The 25,859-nt window shown below is 35.1% G+C and overlaps 1 protein-coding gene across 7 annotated transcripts in view; it reads right to left on the bottom strand.

Annotated features, from left to right (window-relative positions):
- Positions 1–25,859, bottom strand: part of lrp2a (low density lipoprotein receptor-related protein 2a) — a 271,802-nt gene that overhangs the window by 112,459 nt on the left and 133,484 nt on the right. For all 7 annotated transcript variants that reach the window (NM_001194987.3, XM_087266935.1, XM_087266934.1 and 4 more), the window contains 8 exon segments: positions 467–680; positions 1,949–2,126; positions 2,323–2,432; positions 3,981–4,124; positions 4,290–4,456; positions 20,616–20,750; positions 22,737–22,914; positions 23,507–23,735. In NM_001194987.3, coding sequence (NP_001181916.3) covers positions 467–680; positions 1,949–2,126; positions 2,323–2,432; positions 3,981–4,124; positions 4,290–4,456; positions 20,616–20,750; positions 22,737–22,914; positions 23,507–23,735 — 1,355 coding nt within the window.

Genomic DNA, 25,859 nt, shown 5'->3' with positions numbered 1-25,859 from the left:
ACCAAACTTCACTTAAAGGGCATAGTTTAGCCCAGGGATGTCCCAACTCGGTCCTGGAGGGCCAGTGTCCTGCAGATTTTAGCTCCAACTTGCCTCAACACACCTGCAAGGATGTTTCTAGAACGCCTAGTAAGAGCTTGATTAGCTAGCCCAGGTGTGTCTGATTGGGGTTGAAACTAAACATTGCAGGACACCGGCCCTCCAGGACCGAATTTGGACATGCCTGGTTTAGCCCTTAAATTCTGTCATGTCATTTGGTTAGACATGAGGGTAAGAAATTACTGACAGAATTTTCCTTTTTTGGTGAAGTATCCCTTTAAATCAACTGTACATCAGCAAAATAATCTATAGTAGAGTTACAAACAGCCCATGCAGATAGTAGACAGACAAAAATCTACTTATTACAGTTGATTTAGGAAACACAGCCTTCATATTATAATGATTTGTCAGTTTCCATTGTACTCACAGTCTCTGTGGTGTACTTTGAGTACTCTGAGACCAGCCACGTTATCCCGCATTACGACCCGGTTGAGTCCTGTGGCTTTATCCACGCGTTCAATCACTTCAAAGTCTCGATCAGTGAAGTACAGGTAGGAGCCGTACACCGCCACACCCCAGGGATGGGACAGTCCGTTTACCATGGTAATCCGGTTTGATCCGTCAGGGTCACCGCGTTCAATCTGAAACAAAAATCAAACATGTGCAGCAGCATTACAGCTATTCTGTAGGCTTAAAAACTTATGCTAGCATGGTATTAAAAGATGCTAACAACACACAAAACATGCTAGCGAGATTACTAATAAACTTTTTATTAACATGCTATGTGTTAATGCCATGTGTTAAAACATGATAGAAAATGTGTTGAATAACTTTTCTTTGGTTTTAGCAACATGCTTACTGTTAACATTGCTTATTTTTGCAACATGCTAGTATATTTTCACTTCCTGTCTAATAATAAACTTTTTTTCTGATTGATTTTTAAAGGCAGCAAAGATGATTCCCTTCAACATCCTAAGGAGACCTGCCAAGCTGTTCATTAAGGGTCATAACATTATGAGTTTGCTTCCATGAATCATGAGGTTTGTTGCATGTGTTTCCCCACAATACTGTCAGGGCCGATGCAGCAAAGCTGTTGGTTTGCAGCAAGCATTTTTGTCGAGAGAGCTGTATGAGAATTGGAGAATGGCGGACTTTGTCTTTTATCAGTTGAGTTTGTTACCATTCAGACACATCTACTATATCTGTGCTGCTGTGTTCACCTATGTTGAAAATCCTCCAGATTACCGGCAGGGCTATTGGTTGGAATAGACAGGGCAAGAGGCATGCTGCACTGCTATCCACTGTGTCTGCATTTAGACCCGGAGATTGAGGAGGAGAGAAGTTCTCCTCATTTATAGTGTTTATATACACACGATTATCTTTATAATGATAGAACAAATTGTGTTTTTGTGTATATGAAATTATGAATGACAAATGTAGCAGGGCATTAAATTACTGTTTATTTCTTTGTATTTTAACTTTGTAAACTATAATTTTATTGGTCTCTTCATAGTTTGTGTCTCATTTTGTGAGCCGACTGACAGCAGTTGTTCGCTCCAATATTTCTCCTCTGTCCTGCCGGCCACATCCACTCCTCCCTCTGCTCTCAGAACTCCACGGTCATCATGAAGCATTATTTGAAAAAATTCTGAGGTAGACTTGAACTGAAAGAGGGGTTTCATGGCCCTTTAAATATGATTATCTCTGTATTCAGATTTTATAAACTCTCAGAATCCTGATTTTTAAATACAGCTGTATTTCGGCCATATATTGCCCTATCCTTACAAAGTAAACATCAATAGAAAGTGCTTTCATTTCAATTCTCAAATTTCAAACAATTGACATTTATAACCAGTTTTGTGGTCACATTTTTTGATTGCATGAGCCAAACATTTGTAAAAGGTCATACCACACCAGTCCCTGTGACGGCCCAGTAAAGTTTGTTCTCTGTGATGTCTATGGTTATAAACTCCACATGTTCTAGATTATGTGTGAAGAGGATGGCCGCGTTGGAGCCGTCCATATCTGCTGATGCCACCTTAGCCGGGATCCCGCTCTCTGTTCCATGATCAGTCCAGTACATCTTTCTAAAACACAAACAGAATATGAGCAAAGAGTAACCACAGCTTATTTGCATTTGCATTAGTACTACATTAGCATGAGCATCCTAATACTTTGTATGTGTTGACTCATGTTTAATGTGCTCAGGCAGTTTAATCCTGGCAGATGACATTGAATTCAGAGATCAGGGTTAAGGGCAGAGATCTGCTGATCTGCTCTTACCCACGTGCCGGATCCACCGCAATGCCAACGGGAGCTCCTGCGCCTGTAGGTGAGCCGTTGTTCGTGATGAGGGTTTTTCTGTACTGAATTTCTCCTTTAAGCCTTAGAACCTGAAACAAATCAGATTTCAGTGTCTATATAGCAGCCAAAACGCTATCATTATTCTCTAAATTAAGTTGTTTAATTAACAAAAACTAGAAATTGAACATAAAATGAAAAACATTGAACATTGCTAGTTTAAATTGAAGATAATAATTTATACATAATAATTATTAATAATAACCTTTAAATAGTCAATAATAACAACAACAACAATTATTATTATTATTAGTAGTAGTAGTAGTAGTAGTAGTAGTGGTGGTAGTAGTAGTATTATTATAGGTTAAATTAAGAACACATTTATTGGACACTACTCATTTAATCTGATGACAATAATTTATACGTAATAATTATTAATAATTAATCTGTAATTAATTAATACTACTACTACTACTAATATAATAATAATATTAAATAAGAACAATAATAGGTGACACATTGGCACAGTCGGTAGTGCTGTCCCCTCACACCAGTAGGCGCTTCTTTGTGGAGTTTGCATGTTCTCCCTGCGTTCGCGTGGGTTTCCACCACAGTCCAAAGACATGTGGTACAGCTGAATTGGGTTGGCTTAATTGTCCTTAGTGTATGAGTGTGAATAAGTGTGTGTGTAAATGTTTCCCAGAGATGGGTTGCGGCTGTAAGTGCATCTGCTGAGTAAAAAAAAACATGCTGAATAAGTAGGCGGTTCATTCCGCTGTGGCGACTACGGACTGATAAAGGGACTAAGTCAAAAAGAAAATAAATGAATGAATAAAAATAATTATTTTAATTGGGCATAAATTATAATAATTTACAGTGCACATTTATTTAACACTGCTCATTTAATTTGAAAATAATATAAGATAATAATATGTAATAATTTTTCATAATTAACCTCTAATTAACCAATAATAATAAAATAATAATAATAATATGTATTATCATTAATATTATTAGAATTATTATTATAATTATAGGTTAAATTAAGTACACATTTATTGATTGCTGCTCATTTCATTTGAAGACAATAATTTATACTCAATAGTTATTAATCTATAATACTCAATATATACTCAATAGTTAATTATCTATCTATCTATCTATCTATCTATCTATCTATCTATCTATCTATCTATCTATCTATCTATCTATCTATCTATCTATCTATCTATCTATCTATCTATCTATCTATCTATCTATCTATCTATCTATCTATCTATCCATCCATCCATCCATCCATCCATCTCCCTACCTCTCTCTTTCTCTCTCTCTCTCTCTCTCTCTCTCTCTCTCTCTCTCTCTCTCTCTCTCTCTCTCTCTCTCTCTATATATATATATATATATATATATATATATATATATATATATATATATATATATATATATATATTATTCTGTATGTGTGTGTGTAAATAAATAAACACACATACACACATATATTCAAGACAAGCACATTAAATATGGTTGTTACATTTATGTACTAAACATCTAAAGAAAAATAACTTCTTCTGGTCTACATTATTGTTTTTTTTACACTTTCGAAGTAACCATCAACTCTGACAAGCACAGGTCTTGCTGACCTCTATAGCCTGTGATGAAGGGTTGGAGTAGTACAGGTTTTGAGACATCCAATCCAGAGCCAGACCCACTGGAGACCCCAAAATAGCTGCTGGTGCGAACTCAGTTCTGTTGGTACCATCTGACTTCACCCGATGAATCTCCCCCTGTAAAGAGAAATAATACAGCCGTTACTACACAACACATATTGCAATCAGTGACACCGGTGACCATTAAGTGAACTGCAGCCAGAAAATGATTGCTTGTGCTTGCACAACATAAAAATTTAAATACATAAAAATACGTATTTATTTCGTGTATGCATGCTTTACCGGATGTTCCACCCAGTAGATCATCTGCTCAGCATCATCAAAGTCAACATCGTATCCATTCAGCAGCCCAGCGACTGGCACCATGGCATCATTGCTCTTGTCGTTAGGGTTGAGTGGGATGCCATAAATAATGCTGTCTCTCACTACCACCAGGAAAGGATCCTCAACTGCAAAAACCATCATACAGTTGGTGTCAGAAGTATTAGCCCTCGTGAATTATTGGTCCCCTTGTATCATTTTTTTCCCCAATTTACCAATTTATTTGTTTGCGCACCCAAAACTGTAGTGCATGTGGATGAAAAGTATCTGTTGTAAATATGACTCAAATTATGAGTAAAAAGTAGCCCTTTTAAAAGAACTCAAGAGTAGTGGGTATTAAGGCCTGAGCACACCGAGACGTTTTTTGCTCACGTTTTCCCTCGATGTTTAATACCTTGTGACTAAATAAATGGTGTCAATGTGATCGTGCACATCAATGTGCAAAACGCCAGGCGCAAAAACGTCATAAAAAACGCCTCATGCTCGTTTTTTTTGTTTTGACACGCCGCGTCAAAACCTTCTCCACCAATCAGATCAGCACTTTTGTTCACGTGCACGGAGCTGCTGAAGTTACAGTAAACAGCACTTGGAGGCGCTCAAGCACAAAACTGTCAATGGGAGCGCACACTGAAGAAGATGCCCAGAGGCGATATGAACGTTTAGCTGCTTATCGTCTTCTGAACAATAATCGTTTCTTCATCGCTAGAGCTGAAGCTGCAGCTTGAACCATCTATGCTTGTTTAAATCACCAGTAACTTTAACAACAAGCTTGTGAACTTCCCCTCCCACTCTTCTTCTGTGTTATAAGCGGGTGTCAGAAGCTTAAAGTTGTTTAGCGCCATCCAACGTCAAGGAGTGATTTTGCATACTCTTCTGCTTGACGCTAGTGAAAATCACTTGTGTTTGAATCTGGAAAAACATCTTGTAAAACGCTGACGATAAACACAATTGAAAAGCGTCCCGGTGTGTAGGAGCCTTTACGCTGTAAAAGGTTATTTGTGCAGGGATGTGAAAACGTAACATTCTGTAGTGCATTTAGTTATTGTTTGGCGATTTCAGTCATCATACAGTAAACATCCACCATCTTCTCATCTGTAAAATGCAATCTGAACAGTCTCTAGGTTATTGTGTGTAACGATTTTGGACATTTTCTTGGACACGTTTAATTTATAAAATTCCATAATTCAGGGGCGTCGCTAGACCCCATTTACTGGGGCACGTGCCCCAGTAAAAATCGCCAGTGCCCCAGTAAATGCTTTGAGATGCGATTTACTTTATATGCAAGTTTATTTATTAAGAGTGGTAGTCCCAGAACAAAGACGTGCAACCGAACCAATGGAGGTGAAAGCAATGTAGTTTAATCAAAAGGCAAACTGAGCATGTGCGCAGAAAACAAACATACCCGTGCGCCTCACACACCACTCCTGCTTGACGCTGACGCGCTGCTCTGCTCCCGGTCCGGTTGCGAACATGCATGCCGAAAAAATAGCCGCACCGCTCATGTGTTGTGAAACTGATGTAACAGTTATTTATGCGGAGGTGTCGGCACGCAGTGAGTTTTGCAAGTCGACAAAACAAAGTTTAAATAATATGATAATGATCTTATTTATACTGCACGGATGCTGATAGATTTTTATTTATTTTTTGCTATAAGACATTTAAGGTATAACACACAACAGATAATTCTATAAAATATATATATTTTGTATTCTATTAAATTGTTTACAGAATTTCATTCTAATGAAATTAATATTCATGCAAAAGATTCTTAAATTATCTTACCGTCACTCCAGTGGTGTCTTTAGATTGTTTTCCAGTTACATTTAGGATCCATTTCTGTTATTTATTTCGAATAATAATTCTATTTATATATATATTTTTATATATATATATATATATATATATATATATATATATATATATATATATATATATATATATATATATATATATAAAATATATATATATATATATATATATATATATATATATATATATATATAAATAAATATATATATATATATATATATATATATATATATATATATATATATATATATATATATATATATATATATATATATATACAGTTGAAGTCAGAATTATTATCCTCCATTGATTTTCTTTTTTATTTTTAAATATTTACAAAATGATGTTTAACAGAGCAAAAAAAAAATTCACAGTATGTATGATTATAATTTTTCTTATTTTTTCTTATTTGTTTTATTTTGGCTAGAATAAAAGCAGTTTTACATTTTTTAAACACCATTTTAAGGACAAAATTATTAGCCCCTTTAAGCTATATTTTTTTTACAACAGTCTACAGAACAAACCATCATTATACAATAACTTGCCTAATTACCCGAACCTGCCTAGTTAACCTAATTAACCTAGTTAAGCCTTTAAATGTCACATTCAGCTGTATATAACTGTCTTGAAAAATATCTAGTCAAATATTATTTACTGTCATCATAGCAAAGATAAAATAAATCAGTTATTAGAAATGAGTAATTAAAACTATTATGTTTAGAAATGTGTTGCATAGTGTAGCTTTAAATGACAATAAACAATGTTTCTTTTAAAGCTAAAATTAAATAAATGCAAGTAAATTATTTATTATATTTATGCTAATATTTTATCCATTTCAAGAGCGAAAAATGGTTTTAGTTTTATGGTTTTCGTTAACTACAGTTGAAGTCAGAATTATTAGCCCTCCTATTTATTATTTCCTCCAATTTCTGTTTAACGGAGAGAAGTTTTTAAACACATTTCTAATCATAATAGTTTTAATAACTCATCTCTAATAACTGATTTATTTATCTTTGCCTTGATGACAGTAAATAATATTTGAGTAGATATTTTTTAAGACTTCTATACAGCTTAAAGTGATATTTAACTAGGGTAATTGGGTTAACTAGGCAGGTTAGGGTGTAGGCAAGTTATTGTATAACAATGGTTTGCTCTGCAGGCTATTGAAAATATATGGCTTAAAGGGGGTTAATAATTTTGACCTTAAAATGGTGCTTAAAATTTAAAAACTGCTTTTATTCTAGCCGAAATCAAACAAATAAGACTTTCTCTAGAAGAAAAAATATTATCAGACATACTGTGAAAATTTCCTTGATCTGTTAAACATCATTTGGGAAATATTTAAAAAAGAAAATAATAATTTAATAATTAATAATTCTGACTTTAACCGTATAGCTTAACTGATGTGTACCTCTATTTAAATTATATATTAGTTTAATAGTAATGTGATGATATCTGCATGTACAGTTCACTGCACATATACATTAAATGCAATTAAGCACAAAAAAATAGCACAAATTCCCAGACCACAGGTATCATCTCGTTGCCTTCAGCCCTGCAGAAATGAGGTACTGGTGAAAAAGGCCTGGTCCAGTAAACCATGCAGTGTCAGCACAGTTGATTGCGATAAACAGGCCATTCAATCAGCGTTTGTCTGGATTAATTGTTAAACTCTCATGGAAGAATGCGCTTGACAGTGCTAACAAAGGCTGAAACCTGAGCGAGCTTAAGGGTTTGCCCTAAGAGAATGTTAAGGGCTCCTTAAGACTAAAGGCCTCTTGCGTGCTTTCATCCGTTACTGTCAGCTGAGCTAAGGCCTTTTATAATAGTAAATGTTTGTCTCGGCAAAGAAGCTTACTTAGTAAATCGAAAATGGGTTTCTGTTGACAAGTTTTCATTCCCCTGAAATCTATATCCAATTTTAACAGAAGACTGCTTCATTCACTGTGAAGCAGATTAAATGGACAGAGGCCAGCGTTAAAGACATACTCGCATGCATTATTCATTAAAACAGCCAAAAGATGGAACAACTGTTCAAGCCATTACACTAATTTTTAATCTTGTTCATAGCATGTTTATGAAAGTCTTCATGGACCGCTGTGTTTATAAGGTCAGAGGTCATCATCTGTAGGTCAAACTGGAAACAACCCCCAGCAAAAGCAACATGATTTACACCCCTGGCTCATTGGAGAAACAGGATTAAGCCTACAGTTTTGTAAAATCCTAAAAACCTACTGAAACATATGGTCAGGTAAACACTAGGGGGCAGTATGACGTCAACAACTGTTGTTCCTTTTCACACTAATGATATTTACTGGAACATATTATTGATTAATAAAGGATTATTTTTGCAGCACAACACCAAATAAACACCACACAACAACTTAATGGTATCTATTATTTGTAAATGAATAGGTTTGATTACTATAATTCTCCATGTGGTCAAATTTACTGACATTTTAAAAATGTATCACTCAGGTTTGAGTCCGGTGAAGCAATGTAAAATCAAGGTAAAGCTATATTGTTGCAGTGCACTTTCTCTTTTGTTTGGTTTTGAAAACACTATTGGTTGGGTTTAGGTCAGTGGTTTGCAATTCTAGGTGATCTGTACGATAAGCCCCACCTTATAAACGAGTAGTAGAAAAACATGTATCTGTATTGTGCAACAAAACGTACCCTAAGGCTTAATTTCAATTTTATTTGTTTTCCTCTACTCCTTCCCCTTGGCCCCTGAAACAGCGTGTGAAGGGGAAAGGCTTCAAAATCTACCCCTAAGAAATGAGACTACAACATCTGCACACGTCATCATATGTCATCGCGATCTCTTGCTTCATATGAAATTAACAATTGCGGTATATATATATACTAGTTATTCCAGTTTTTATTTCAGTTATTCCAGTTACCCTTTTTTTTTTATGAATTAATCATCAGGAAATCACAGAAGGGAACGATATCATGTTATCATAAAATATGGCAATAAGATTGTAAATGTGCTGTGCATTTACACCGTGGTCATATTCATCTATGTAAACACATGAAAACAACATTAACGTTATACCAGACACTGTAAAAAGGTCATTCTCAGCCACTAGACTTTTCTGACAGGGTATTCGAGTATCATCCAGAGACAGATTTGAAAGTATGTTGTGTGTGGGGCTACTATACAGGTGTATTATTATAGATCATAGATGGCCAAACTTATCGTGTTTTTTAAATAACTTTAAGCATGACAGTAAAACACAAATGGCATTATAAATGGCATAAATAATTTAAACATATGCTTGTTTATTGTAAATGTTAGGCGTAGGGGTAAGGGGGACTGGCTAAGGGGTGGAATTGGGCCTAAATAACGTTTCAGATTTATACAAATTTAGACAGCGCCCTCTAGTGGATTAGTCAGCTGAAACATGCAGTGAAATGTATCTGGAGCAACATATTTTACATTTTGCAAAAATAGGCCTCGTCACATATTTCCAATGAGCCTGAGTTGGGATTTTTCTATTTGCTTTTCAGAAAATAAATTCTTGACAAACAATTAGTCTTTTTATTCATCAGCAAAAAATTTTTAATTAATTTTAAAACCTACAAAAGATAAAGTTATGCATCAACGCCACAATTTTAACACTTCTGACAACTCTTTCAGTCTTTACTTGAAATTTACAAAACATTTGGATTATTTAGACCAGGGGTCACCAACATGGTGCCCTTAGCCACCAGGTAGCCCGCCAGGTTCACATGAGTTGCTTGCAAGCCTGTTTTAAAAATAGCTCACCAGAGCACCACATATGAGTAAGCTGCGTCTAATATTTTTATAGGTATTCTTTTTAAATCACACTTGCATTGGTGTAAATTTGGAAATTACTTAAGTTATATATTAAAAAAAACTTTTAAAAAACAATTAAAAAACTTAAAAAAAAACAATTTTAGACAAATGAATGTTGCATTTTGATATTTATCTAACTTGTTAAATCATTGTTGACAACTACTGTGAGAAATCATTAACATGATCAATGTCTTCACATAGATGAATATTATTAATTATTAATAATAACATAATTAAAAGTAAATTAAGAAAAATGTGTTGTTTAATAACTGGTAGCCCTTCACACTAATCAGTACCCAAGAAGTAGCTCTCAGTTTCCAAAAGGTTGGTGACCCCTGATTTATACGGTAAATAAGCATAATGACTAGTAGTAGACGCAGTAGAAGCTGACTAGTGAATGCATACACTAAAAAGCCTAAAAATGTGAGATTTTGATTGAGGTATTCCAAGCGAAGATTTGAATTTTATTTTTGGCTACACTTTATTTTATGGTCCATTTGAGTATTAGACTGTGCTTAACATCTGTTGATACTGCTCCTTCAACAGACATTTACAGATGTTACTACTTCAATGTGTTCCTTATGCCGCCATTCATACCGCGGCGACGGCGGTACTTGATGCGCCAGCAGCTTTTGACCGCTGGGTGGCAGTTTAACCACAGATATTCAGCTTTGCCTTTTCACAACACTAAACAGACTTTTCTGTGCGTACCTTATGTGATCAGATGTGTTCAATTAAAATATAATTTTGATTTAGTTTTCTTATAGTGATAAACATGATCTTACCAGGGCTTAAAGTATTCCGGCACCATGCCGGATCTCCGGCGTGCGGCCGTGAGAGAAAAAAAAAATAGAGCTTGCACATGCGGTTTAGTTGGGGATGCTCAAAATAACTGATTAAGCAATAACCGAAAGGGTGCGTTTGTAACCGATGAATGGTATCAGTTAAACGATTAAAATATGCTTTATACATTTTTAAAGTTTGGCTGCATACGGGGCATCTGTTTAATGGTTTACTGACTGCCGCCAGTGTTTTACGCTCTGCTTATGCTTGCTCAGCGCGCTTTAAGTTTTGCCGTTGCGCGCTGTGTGCTCGAGTGGAAAAAGCCTGTTACCTCTGTTTCATTGTTCAGTCAAATGAAAGCACTGCAGGCTTTCTGTTGAGGTGACAGCGGGGTTTGGGTTGTCAATGTGAGTACGATAAACTTTTAAAGACTGAGGAGAGACTTGTGGTCGCTGTTTCAAGTTATCCAGAGCTGTATTTATAAATCTTAAATATCACAATATTATTAAAATTACAATTATAACATCGACAGCAACTCGACTCGCGCACACCAGCTGATTCAGTCGTTTTCTAGTGACATACAAAAGAGGCTTCTTTTTTTCTTGTCAACCATAAAAGGAAGCGCGGTACGTCGCGCGTTTTTGCAACCTAAAGGCGTGCGCTTTGTGATCGGCCCCTAAATGTACAACAAATATTTGTTAACTTTTGGGATGGTAACACATGCAAACACACGTTTCTACAGACACATTTTGCCAAAGAAGCAAAATGAAAGAAGGATATTTCTCGTCACAATTTCACTCAGTGTTGACAATAACCAGCGCTGATGCAGATCACCTCTGTGTTGTATGGAGCCGCTTCATAAACTTCATAAGCTGTTGATGATTTAGGGTGGGCTACAACCAACAAACCTTTTTATTTATTTTTTTATTTTTTGAAAATTACAGTTATTAATAGTTCTTATATAATATCAGCTTTTAAAATAGCCTACAATCTACGAATCAAACAAATCCAAAGATTTTCTTGATTTTTGTATAATAATAACTCCGCACCAAACTGAGGCTTTCATTTTATAGCTTAAAACATGTATGCAAATGTATGCAATCTCATATGTAAGGGCTGTGACGGTCACCGTGACGACAATCACTCTAGAACACGCATTTTCTGTTTTGTTGCCAAATAGCCTATACATTTATGAACATAACGTTAACTTAGACGTGATACAGCAAGTTCAAGTTCAGCCATGAACCTTGCTGGAAAACTTATATTACATCGCCAATCTGGAAACATTTTGGATTCGTGGCGAACGAGTAAGGCGAATCAATAATTAGGATGAAGCTATTTGTAGGGCTTGTTTAGAAAAATAAGTGTTAAATGGACAAACACGTCGAACCTCCATAGCCATCTGTGGTAATGTCACCCAGCCATGACATGCGGAGCCAGCTCCGGTGTCATCTACTGAACGCAAATGCCCAGCTAGTCAGCCAGGTATGGTAGAGAGGCCTTTTCAAAAATGGGCAAATACAAAAGAGAAACTGATAAATAGTAGACGTTGATGAGAAATGGAGCAGCATATTTGGTAGTTGAGAACGCGCCGATCCACAATGTAGAGCTGGTTTCCGAGAAATGCAGGTGGCGGAGCAAGATACTCTCTTTGCCACGGTTGCGAAAAAGTATCTGTATGGGCTACAGGCACACAGTCTCAGTGCTGCTGGAAACATTGTAATCTCAAATAAGTCTCCGCTTAAACCGAACAAAGTCAACATGTTAGTTTTTCTGGCAAATAATTTAAAATATGAATAGAAAAAAAGGCAGAGAGACGCAGTTTTTTTCCCAACATCTGACTTATGTTGTTACAAGCCTATAGGCTAATATTTTTGTTCTTCGTTACTATTTATATTATTATTGATTAGTATTTGAGAAGTTTCTAAAATGTAACGTTTACTGTTTCAAGCAGTTAAAGTTATTTAATATTTAACTATAGGCTGTATTGTGTTGTTTTATCAACGAAAGTTAAAAAACAAACATGTTCGTTTGTACGAATATTTAGCATAATACTTTGGTCTTTTTTTATTTCTTAATTTTACATGAAATGTAAATTAACTTAGGTAGGCTACTTGGGTACAGGGGCGTAATTTGTTGGTAGTATACCGAGGAATGTTTAGACAGTAAATATTGTCATCATTATTTAAAAAAATTATAAATAAATAAATTAAATAAAAAAATAAATAAAACACCTTACGGAAAGGATGCAATGAAGGAAAAGCATGCTCTTAATCATTCTTCATAATCTGATTCGTACCCTATACATGCAATAAACTTATATTGCGCCAACAAGAACAAGCTCTAAAAGGTAAAGTCTAAAGCAAGAGGAGTTATTGATATGATAGTAATATTAGTTGTTAATATTAATGATCGTAAACACGACCTGCGTTGTATAATAAACGGCGTCATTGTGTCCTGTCTGCGATTTTTTTTCTCGTTGAAGAACAGAAAATTCATGTTGTCACCATCTTCCCAGCCAGGTTTTCATCCACAGTTTCCGCTTTTGTTTCTTCTCAAACAATAAAGTTTCGCTATAGCAGGCCCGGCGGCAGGATATCATGAGGGCGCAAGGGCGCAATCCCATTTTACTTGACGACTGAATTTGGTCCTTTCTTGTTCCTTTTATTTAGGCTATTTATTAATTCATTACTTTGCATTACCGATATAGTCCTACTTTTTATAGTAATAATAATATGCAGTTTTGCTATTACCGATTTTATTAATGAAGGCAACGATACCGTTTACATTAATGCAGAAAGATAATGTTAAGCACCAAACAAGTGGTTTAAATTATGTTAGTCTCTTTATTTCTTTCCGTTTTATTTTAAACATTATAAATGTGTAAAGTTTTAGGTAAAGACGTCAAAATACGCCCACACATGCAAGCTAAACTAGATCATCTGAGTCATCACGCTTTATTACTCAACCAAAATCAGCGAGGAAAAAATAAATGTTTTAAATTAAATTATATTTAAATGTTACATTAAATAAAAAAATAAATTTAAATGTTAAATGCCATTTAAAAATAGTTTCTAAAATTAATGTGTTACTTAGTTACATTTTTAGGCATTAGTGTAGCCAAACAGAAAGCCATGTCTACCTATATTATATAGCCTGCAGCGCAAGAGGTGGATCCGCGGTAAATCCACACGCACTAAATAGCCTACCTTTTTTTTTACAACACTGTAAACATAACTTCGCAGGTCGATCATCTTTAAACGCAAAAGACATTTTTAAGTGTCCTAAATTGACTGCTGCTGTAGAAGGGGATGTTTTTTTTACATAACTGTAAACGTGTGCTTTAGCTATGCCAAAATGAAAGCAAATATTTTGTTCTGCGTTTTGTCAATTGTATAGCTTAATAATAATAATTAAAATAATAATAATAATAATAATAATAATAATAATAATAATAATAATAATAATAATGGATATAATAAATTATAATATTATTTATAGTATAGACATTTTTACTAGGCTACTTTAATATTAATCCCTAACTCAAAAACTAATGTGAAAATGAATGGCAGCTGTGCTAAAATTAATGTAACGGGAAATTTCTTCTGCGTTTTTCCCCTTTATAGCTCAATAGTTTTATTCAAAGAATTAGTTAAGCAAAACATGAAATAAATTAAACTGCGTGTCTTTGTGATATCCACTAGTCCAGTTTTCTCCAGTGTGAGTTTAGAGTGCGCCTCCACCGCATGCGCATTTATGCCTGCACCAGATCAAAGCAGGTGTAAAGTCCAGCACAGAGCGCGTTGTGCGTTCAACTAACAATACCCGCTCCACTGTCTCCAACACACAAATACTCGAACTCTTTATTTATGGACTTACTTTTGATAATAGGCTACTATCATTACCTTTATCATGATTCTATTTTTATTTTTATTATTCAATTTTTTTATTTTATTTTCTTTATTATATGTTATATCCATAATTGTTTGCTCTACTGCCCTTTTTGCACTGTCTTTGTACGCAGTGACGCTGCACTGCTTAGGCAATAAGAATGTACAGTTATTTGTCATGCCAATAAAGCACCTCAAATGTGAAAATAGCCTAGGCAACAAATAACAAATCGGAGTCTAATAATAACAAATGCCATTTTCATTTTCATACATGTGTGGGTTTTGACAATATGTGTTTAATTAAGCTATAAAGATTAGCCTATCAGATGAAATGCATAGTGAAATATGAAATAAATGTCAATTTTGCTGAATAATTAATTAATCTATATCTTTAATATTTTTAAAATCATCTCGCTTCGGCCCAGAGAAAGAGGCGCGCGGCACCAGCGGACCTGTGCTTTCCCAAACAAAGCCGTACAGTAACTTGCGCTGAATATGCATAGTTTGGGGGGGGGGGGATATAGTAGTGAGTGTTTCCCAAAACCCCTATAGTTTCTCTGTCGCAGATCCATCATTTGAATCACGTCACTATTAACCCTGCTTTTATTTATTAAATGCTTCCCAACGCCGCATTTCTGTTGAGCGAAAAAAGCTGCTGAAAATAAATAAAGTTATGCCAATGCCATTTTAATAGTTTCATGATAGTAGTAGCTGGTGTGCTTCATCTGCGTGATTCTGATTTGACATTCTTCCGCTAAACTTGCGCTGTCTTGGTGTAAATGGGCTATGAACTGTTGCTATTGAGGCTAAGGTGTAAATAGGCTATAGTTCTCTCTGCAACTTTCAGGTTTGAGGTGGGGGAAGTGGCAGAGGCAATTCAAATGAACCATCTCTAAAAATAAAAAATGCCACGTACGCGGCATCTGTGTAAAGATCATTACCTTATTTTATTATTATTATTATTATTATTATTATTATTATTATTATTAATTCATTCTTTCATTCATTTTCTTTTCGGCTTAGTCCCTTTATAAGTCTGTAATTGCCACAGCGAAATGAACCGTCAACTTATCCAGCATATGTTTTACGCAGAGGATGCCAGGAGGGCCAGCTGGGGCTTTGGGGGGCGAAGTGAAAGGAGAGGCGGACTTTGCCCCAAGTCTGGGAAAGATGGCTTGCCGTCATTATACTAGTTTTCCGAAGGCACACGAGTTACATGCGCACATGAACAAATAAATTAATAAATAAGGGAAAGAAAACATCTAGCCTTATGGGTTGAGAGGTCTTTTTGATTATAAAACCGTTATGTTTCCGTTTTAAATGTAAGGCTGTTGCATAAAATAATACAATTTTAATTTATAAGTGTTTAAATACAATTTTAATTTATAAGTCTTTGCTGCGTCCCCCTGGATGTTTCAATAACGCATAATAATCTTTACACCATATTAAAGACACAGCAGACTAAAGGTTTTCGAGAGTTTTTGTCAAGTTTAAACGGTGTGTTTGTGCGTGTTTATATGCCTGCATATATGTGTGTGTGAGAGGTTGAGCAAATGAGCGCTCCCATCACAGCTCTGGTAAGCTGCGAGCAGCTTCTTTCTTTTTGTTATTTATTTTGCAGATAATACACAATATGAATAAAACAGAAAGACATAAAACTTTACGTGTACCCTTTTGTAGACTTAAAACAAGTGTCATATCTTTATAAAATAGCCTAAGCCATATTGAAATATAATTTAAAGAATTACAAATATCTGATATAATAAAATCGCATGAAATAAATAAACCATTATAAAACAAGCAAAAGCAACAAGGTAGGCCTTTATAGCCTACATAAATGAAACCTTTAAAGCCATATTAAACAAAGCAATTTTACAAAGGCTTTGTTAAAAAAAAAAGATTTTATATATTCTCTAAAAACAGTAAACACCAGAGAAGGTTTAAAATATTATTTATTTATTTATTATTTATTTAGGATACGATGATAATAATCAAATCATGCAAACAGAGCATTTTTGGGGTGAGTGAACGCATGAACTGCGACCTTTTTTTCAGTTAACTAAATGTGCAGTGCCACTTTAAAAACGGATCAGGGGAAACTACAAAAATAAGTGTGTTCTGTGTCCCCAAACAAGCATTGATGTTTTTATATGACGCGCTAAAATTGAAAAATGAAATTTACATGAAGAGCTTTATTAGTGAAAAGCTGCTGAGCGCAACGCAATATATGCTGTTTTATTACTCGCTCTGTGCTTAAATAGTCTACTTAACACTTTCCTTAAGATCACAGATACAATATGCAACATCTAATTCCGGGGACGTTCTGGGGGCAGGGTTTGCGTGTCATGCTGCAAGCTACTAGCCCGAAAGTGAAAACGCGACATGATTTCAGCCTCACTGATGCCCATTAACACCTAACAGACAAGCTTTTGGTTATGAATAGGGGGAAGGGGTCTCCACTCTTTAAGTGTTTTTCATAAACATGAATACACAAAATCCAAAAATCCAAAAAAGATGGCTTAACAAAACCTATGCGTTTAAAAACGAAACCGCATTAAATATGGGGCCTTATGAAAATGAATGTTTCTATGCACAACAACTGAACTTAATGTGTTATTTAAAATATCTATATTACGCTCCAAGCATTCGCCAAAACGAATATATGTAAAAACACAGAACATAGCTGAATAGAGTGTTGCCTGCTTTAGACGATAGGTTATTAATTATATTATAAATGGTTATGTTCAGGTCAGTGAAATAATACCTTTAATAAATAAAATGGTGGGCCAGTGATTCCCTCGCTGTCATCAGTGCATGGGTTAATGAGCTTAGGAGAATTCTGCTTTGCATTTTTCTATGCATTACTAACATCACTAAACCAGACATTTGTTTTATAAGTTAACCAAATATTCGCGCAGATTCAGCAGTTTTTTTCTGACGCGTTTGCCATTCATGCCAGTCAGTGAAAAAAGAAGTAACTGTGGCCCTGTTTGCAGGTATTAAGATTCGTTTTCATCAATCTGATGCAACTTTTATTATTTACAGGACGTAAAAATGCAATTAAAAGTTTCAAATCAATTCAATTCAATTCAATTCAACTCAATTTATAAAAAGACTAGCCTATTTTATGCATTAAATAATGAAATATAACTAATTTCCTTTATTTCTGATCAGACCATGCATTTTAGACTATTTTACAATTGTAATACGTGCATATGCTTTTTTTAAAATAACATTCGTCTAACAAATATTTTAGCACATCGAAAGTAATCAAATGACCTGTTTTTGATTAAAAACCTTTATGCAAAAGGATCAGAAATTGATCGCGCACGCGTAGGAAAATGCAGTTATGTGACACATGACATGCATGGCTCCTATGCCGCGTTTTTAGGATAAATTGGCATATAGGTGCTGCTTTGAATAGAATAAAACTATTTAAAAACTCATTAAAAACTTCACAAAGCGTATCTTATGGAAAAACACCAATTGCCGGGCTCTGCTTTCGGTTTTAAAAGAATCAAGCAGCTTTAAAAAAATATAATTTGCTGAAGAGAAATGACAGAAAAAAAAGATTAAACATATCGGGACTGTTAAAAGAACATTTCTCTTTAATATATTCTTTCGACTCCGAAACATCAGCTAAGATTATGAATTACGGAGTGTCTCTATTGCCTGCTTCAGCAGTGCGTGGCTGGTTATGAACGAGGAGGCGGAGAGAATGCGCTGTTTAGTTTCGGCTTGATATATTTAAATAAAAACTAACACAGAACTGCTTTTAACGCTCAAAAAGTTAAACTAAAATGCACAACTCTTGTTGGTTGCACCCGCGGGATGCACAATAAACCTATCGCGCCATTATTTTAATTCTATATTTGTGAAGAATGAGCCATGAGATTGAGATTTTTGAAGGTGCTCTCCAGCGGCGAAGTTCCTGGCAGAGTAGCGGGTGAAAAAATATGCATGCAGAAATTGAACAAGAGGAATAACATTTTAAATTATATAACAAGCATCGTATTCTTTCTAATCCCCGCCCAGTTTTAATACAAGTTGTGTTCTTCAATATTTGTGGCTGGGAAGTTTATTAAGAATATATTTATAATTATATATTATTAAATAATTACATATATATATATATATGAGAGAGAGAGAGAGAGAGAGAGAGAGAGAGAGAGAGCCATTACAAGTAAAACAACAACAACAAAAAACAACAATTTTACTTTAAAGAAAAACAGATGTTTTGAGAAAAAAAAACTGAACAAAACTGAAACCAAATTATTAAAACTAAACTTGCGGGACTTTATTTATGTCCTGTGGCAAAATTATTTTTATTATACTTTAAGTTATCTGCTTGAAGTAGGCTAGGTCACATTTATCAATGGTAAGTTTTAGTCTAAGTTTACATCAATAACAATGTGCATTGTCCTTTACCATACAAAAAAGGAAGAAAAAACATTATTATACACCATAGTAGCCGCAAATCTTTTTAAATGCATTAAAAAAGCAAGCACATATCTTAGCCTTACCTTGAGTTTGTTCACATTCTGCCAGTATTAACATAGCCTACATGCTGTATTTTATTACAGTTCATTTTGATGAATTAGGTCTAACTGACAGCTTTTTCTTCTTTTTTCGCGGTTATGCGGCATTATATTTCACACGCATATGCAAGGTGACTGAAATTGAAATTAAAATACCAAACATACTGAGCCATTAATTAAAAAACAAAACAACAGTTATAGCTTCTTTAAAGGAGAACATTGACGTTTTGGAAAAAAAAAAAAAAAAACTGAACTGAAACTAAATTATTAAAGATAAACCTGCGAGACTTAATTTATGTTATGTCCTGCGGCAAAATTTGTTTTATTATACTTTCAGTGATCTCCTTAAGGTAGGTCAATTTATTTATTTATTTATTTATTTGCTTTTGATGAAGCAGCATTCAACTTAAGCTCTTTAGACCATGCCCCTGACCGTTTCTCAGTGTTTCGCCGCAATATCTTTAAATAAATAATTTATTTAGGCCTAATTTCATTATTAATTAGTTTTCATTATTCGTTTATTATTATGTACAATTGTTGAGACATAAAATAAGATAGTAAAATATAATCAACAACGAAAATTAAAACAAAAACAGAAATAAAAACATAAATGAAAATGTCTTGTCTTAGTCCTATCAAAATAGCAAACACTGAACATCTCTCTATATTTAGGCTAAAAGACTGCTTTATTTATTTATTTAAGACTACTTATTTGTACTGAATGTTTGTGCTTTCATGTTAGTTGTCTTTTATTTCTTCAATTCTATTTTCCAAAACTAGTCCTCTTTGCACTTAAAAAGTTTACAATAAAGTGTGTTAACAAATTTTAAATGATTAATGAAGGAATTATAATGCTTTGACTTATTGTTTAATCTCATTTACAAGCACAGTAGCATATTTAAAGCTGCTGTAAAGGCTATTTCTGTCCGTTCGCATCCCGTCCCTTTGCGCCCCCTGGCGGCTCATTCACAAGCTGCTGTCATATACTAAAAACAGAGCGGCAGTTATTTCAAACGGCGGCGGTATAAGACGCGGCGGTAATAGTCACTTTGAACTCTCACCTACTGTAACTGACTATAAGAAACTTTGCGAGTACATATCAACTTACACTAACCCCAACCCTAACTTACACTAACACCAACAGTCTACTAATAATCTAATGAGAATTATCTGGCATGTGGATGCAATGTAACTTAAATTCAACAAACGGACCATCAAAATAACGTGTGACCTTTTTTATTATTTATTTGCATTTTTATTTGATTTGCTAATTATTTATGTAATATTCTAACTTTGGATTAAACATAGACTGAGGAAATCAGACATTTCTGATTGATGCAAAATTTGTTGCTTAAATGTATAGTGGATCTCACTGGCTATCATTAAATAGTCTGGAATTCAGCATTGGCCTATAAAAACCAATATAGATGGATGTATCTCATACCTCTAGCACATGTGAACTGGTCAGCGGCGAGAGTCCAGCCAGACGGACAGGCACAGGAGTAAAACCTGGGACCGACTGCTGACAGCAGGCAGATATGAGTGCAGGGGCTTGAATGAGGATCACATGGGTTATAACCTGTAGGAAGATGACAACAAAATTCCTAAAAGGGTCCTATTATGCTTTTTACACATTATTTACTGTGTAATGTTGCTGTTTGAGCGTAACATTTAGCAGCAAAACATTTACAGCCAAATTAATCCCTATATCAGTAACATTGTTTCTGAACTCCCTTAGCCTTCTTAGTGGACACATACGTGGACCTCACATTTCAGCTCTTATGTCTTTTGTTTTATTTTTTTTTTACAGACATTCAGTGTCATCCTGCAACTGTTTTGCAGCATATGAAATGTCCCAAACACTATTTTAACTGTCCAAAATGGGCCAAAAAAAAAGTTTTTACTGATAGTCAAAACATGTTCTAAAAATATGTGTGTATGTGTTATTAGTGCAATAAAAACAGTCAGCAAAAAATCAAGGCTGAAATAAAACTTACACTATTATACAAAGGTGACTTTATTGTGTTTTATGGAAATTCTGACCACGAGTGCATATATATGGATGTAATATTTCTCTAAAAGTACATCATATCAAAAGATGATACTTAGGTTTTATTCTAATTAGGTTCCAATAAGCCCAAATAGCAAAGAGAAATAAAAAAAATGCATATGAAAAAATAGCTTGGGCCTTAAGAGGTTAAATGTCTTCAATATCCTAGATTTAACCACTCAAAAGGGGACACAGCTGGACTGAGTTATGTTAGTAAAGTGTTGTTGCTGCATGCAGCTTCACAGATCTTTATAACAATTTCTGATAAAAAATCTTATGAACATTTGACAGATGAAATTAAACTTCTGCACTGTAAAAACTTTTCTAGTCATCCCAACAGTCAAACAAACTAAAGTTAAACTTTGTATAACTTAAAAAAAAATTGTTGAAACTTAATTTATTTATTAATAATTATTGTGTTGAATTTTTGTCATCACATTTTTTATAGTGTGTCGGTTTCCTCTCTCAGAAAGCCAAATATCAGGAGTTTAAACTGACAAGACTTTAAAACACATGATTTAAAGGCTCCACCCTCTTCTGAAAAGGGGGCAAGGTCAGCAGCTCAGTTGCATTTAAACAGAAGCATGAAAAAAAAATGCAATTGGATTTAAAGCAGGCCCGGATTGGCTAATCGGGAGGACCGGGAGAATTCCCGGTGGGCCGGTCCGTTTTTTGGCCGCGAGGGCCGGTGTCCCTAGTTCCAGAATCTGTTGCTCTCAGCAGTCACACTTTTTAAAAATTATTTATTTATTTACATGACCACAGCCTTCTTATTCATTAGTTTACCGCAGCTCTGCTCTTTTTATCTATTTTCTCGTAGCCTCGTGAGCAGGATGCAGCCTGCAGGTTAATGATGATATAACTAAATAAGTCACCATTCATCATACAGTTGTTGTGATACAGTGGTTAGTACGTTAGTTTATGACGCGGCCAACCTGGGTTCGGTCCTTGTCTAAGTAACAATTTTTTTTTTTTCATTTTTATTGTTAAGATATAATACTGTAAGGGTTGTTGAACATTTGAAGTTCTTAAAGAGCTGTTTTCTCAAAAAAAGACGTAATAGTGTAATTAGAAACTGAATTGGAAATGACCTTATTTTAATATAGTCAGTGGTGAACTGAGGTGGGCCGGTCTGAGGCTTGAAACTCCAGGGCTGAAAAAAAGTCCCACTCCGGCCCTGATTTAAAGCATGGTATATTAATTGTATCTTGGGGTACTTTGAGCTGAAACTGGAAACACTCAAGGCATATATTAATCATGTAAAAAAAAAAAAGGGCACAATAGGACCCCTTTAACATGTTCTTGGATGTATTGTTCATGATTCAATGGTGACAGTTATTATAAAAGATGTTATTCTTGGATTGACAAAGTTTTTAGCACCTAACAGGTTTGTCTGAGACAATTCACACTCTGAAAAGCGTTAGACTAAGATTAAATAAAGAAAGAAATACCTCTGTAAAATGTTCTAATGCGTTTTTTTTAAAGCACACACACGTAGTTTTTAAAGTGTGGTACCTGCTGGCTGTCTAGCAGGGTGAAGTGCCACCAGACCCATTGGCTGGGGCAGATTATACAGCATCACCGACTGGTTCTGTCCGTGCCACTTGTTGGCCCGGATCACGCGGTTGACGTATCTGTCGGTCCAATAGACAAAATCCTCAAAAATGGTAATTGCGTGGGGATGTTGCAGTACCTTTCCATTGAGAAACAAGAAGTGTTTTATTTATTCAAATGGTGATTGAGTAAAAAAAAAAAAAAACAAGCAGGATAGTTAAAACAGAAGCATACTTCTTGCAAATATGAAAACACAATTGTTAAATATGTTAAGAGTCTAAAGCAGGGGTCACCAATCCTGGTCCTGGAGGGCCGGTGTCCCTGCAGGGTTTAGCTCCAACTTGCCTCAACACACCTGCCTGGATGTTTCAAGTATACCCAGTAGGACTTTGATTAGCTTGTTCAGGTGCATTTGATTAGGGTTGGAGCTAAAATATTATGCTAAAATAATATGGTGCAGTACACCAGCCCTCAAGTTTGGTGACCACTCGCCTAAAGTATTTTACATACGTTAATGAATGCAACGCTATTTTAAAGTTCTGTCAGAAATCACTTAATTTAGATCATTTTCAAAAAAACTTTTCTTTGTGGATGTTAATGTGCATCTTAATTTATGGATATTCTAACAAAAATAAATAAATAAATAAATTATCAAGGCAAGAAATACCCGTTGTATAGAGCATTACATGTAAACACAAAAGTTGTATTTTGTATTAAACAAAAGGTCTCACCAAATCACTGGCCAGTACTTGTTTTCGGTTCTTTCCATCGTAATCGCAGTAGTCTATAAAGTCTAGATAAGCGTCAGCGAAGTATAGTAGACTGTTGGGGTAGTCAATCGTCAATCCATTGGGCCAGTAGAGTTTGTTGCTGATGATTGTGGTCCTTAACTTTCCATCCATACTGGCTCTCTCAATACGAGGATTTCTGCCCCAGTCAGTCCAAAACATCAGGTGAGTGCTGAAATAAATATAAGAGCCTTTCAGATTTGGTACATTGTAGAGAATTATTTTAGTACGTTCACATAAAAGTACATCCACATTCACAACGTTGGGTTCATTTTTTTATTTTTTGCATTTAAATGGTACTTTTTAGCACAATAGTTGTCTCTGTCCATATTCGACCCCATGTTGGATTATAACAACCCTGCTTTTTAACATAATGGACTCTATTTTAAAGGGTCACAAAACACATTTATGAGATGTTGACAGTCATATATGTGTCCCACGCTGCTAAAAACACTATTAGGATACATATATTTCACAAAAAACGGGTTGTTTTTGCGTCAATTCGAGCAAATTCGTTCATCCAGTTTGAAAGTAATTTAGAAGCTATGTCATGGTCATGTGATCCTTGTGTGAATACTAGCATGTAGACTGGCTGTCTGTACCGGCGAGTACAACGTGACGTCTTTAAGTTATCATCATTAATTCATGAGAAAGACTTGGTTCGAATCAATCATCGCGCTCTGTTATGAATGAGGCGCAACTTCATTCATTTGCATGATAGCTTTGAAGACAACAAGTGGAAGTAGAAGGATTTTAGGAGACAGGGGTCGTCAGAGTTGTGTTGTACAGCAACAAAGGTTTTGTTTTCCTGCTATGAGAGTGCAGCTGGACTCACGTGTGGATTATAGTGGTCTGCTAACATGTGACAAAAATACGTTTGTAAGGATCTTTTTTAACCCGAGAGCTTTTCGAATTTGGAAATGGTGAAATTCGGATTTGCCGCTAGTCTTTTTTTTTTTTAAAGATGCGGTTCCAGTTTGTGTTGATTGTCCTGTCTCTATAGTTTTGGTAAGTGTATGATGAATAGTCTTTGTTTATGTTTATTTAGAGGCAAAGTTCGTATAGTCAGCAGTACTCTTTCAGTGTTTAAAGACAGACCTTAGTAAAAATGATTAAGTTACTTAGTTTACAGCACGTTAATATCGCTACAATATTATGGATTGAAAGATCTGCTGTAAATGCTGCACTCTGAGTGTAAACATGTAAACACCGCAATCAAACTATTATGATTGTCTACACACACACGACTGTCTGACACTATTTGCTGAGTGCATCTAAGTTACGAGAAACGTAGAGGGTTTTTTTTTTCTCTCATAAGGCTTGCTGTATTAAACAATCCATTAAAACTACACTCTTCCTGCAGTTCCTGTATCCAATATCTCGTTTTTCACAGGTGGCAAAAAATGTTCCTAAATGAAAGTGAAAGTGCCAACGTGCAGTTAAAGTCGACAAATTAAGAATTGACCAAGTAATTCAATAAAAAATGAGTGCATGTTCGAACGGAAAACTTACATTTTTATGCAAACCCTTCCCTCTTTCCCTCCCCCGACATGCACACCTAAATGAAGGTGGACTTACCCACTTTCCTCACTTTTTCCAAACTAGAGGTGTTAAAACAACCAGCTGAAACAAGGGTTTTTCATGGCCCTTTAATGATCTAAATCTAAATGCATGGTCTAAAGTGCACAATGCAGGTACACTTAAGAATATGTTCAAATCCACTTTTGCTATTTGGGGAAAATGGTTCCAGCGCAGGATCTAAAAATGTTGTCCTTCCTTTCTTCTCCTAATGAGTTCTGGGTTTGTTTTAGGCATAACGTCCAAGCAACACCACCACCCCTTCCCCCCACTCAAAAATGTGAAGAGGTAGCAGATTTTTTGTATATGTAGACAATAATTATCCTGTACATTACAATCCTTACACGTTTTATACAAATGTTTGTGCTGGTGCACATCCCTGTGTACAATAAGCAATGTGTATGTGCATTTTGGACCCGCTATCGCTAACGCACTATTTAATTAACAAAAAAATCATGAACCTTTGACTTTAGAGCAGCTTTTAGTCGGTCAATGGCGTGGTCTATTTCAGTTGCTTCAAAATAGCAGCACGTCAACAATGTGCCTCAACACACCTTCTTTTCAGACCACCTTATGGGTGTATGAGCACACAAGTGAGCATAAATGCATTTGCTATTTAAACAGTGTGGTGGAGGACGTGGAAATGATACTAGCAAAAACACTTGCACAGAGCCTGGCGCCACATTGCGCTGAGTGTACAGTATGATAGAGCCCAAAA

This window comes from Danio rerio, chromosome 9 (genome assembly GCF_052040795.2).
Source record: "Danio rerio strain M-AB ecotype USA chromosome 9, GRCz13ab, whole genome shotgun sequence".
NCBI lineage: Eukaryota > Metazoa > Chordata > Actinopteri > Cypriniformes > Danionidae > Danio > Danio rerio.
The sequence above is the reverse complement of the archived record's forward strand: the minus strand, read 5'-3'. Positions and strand labels throughout refer to the sequence as shown.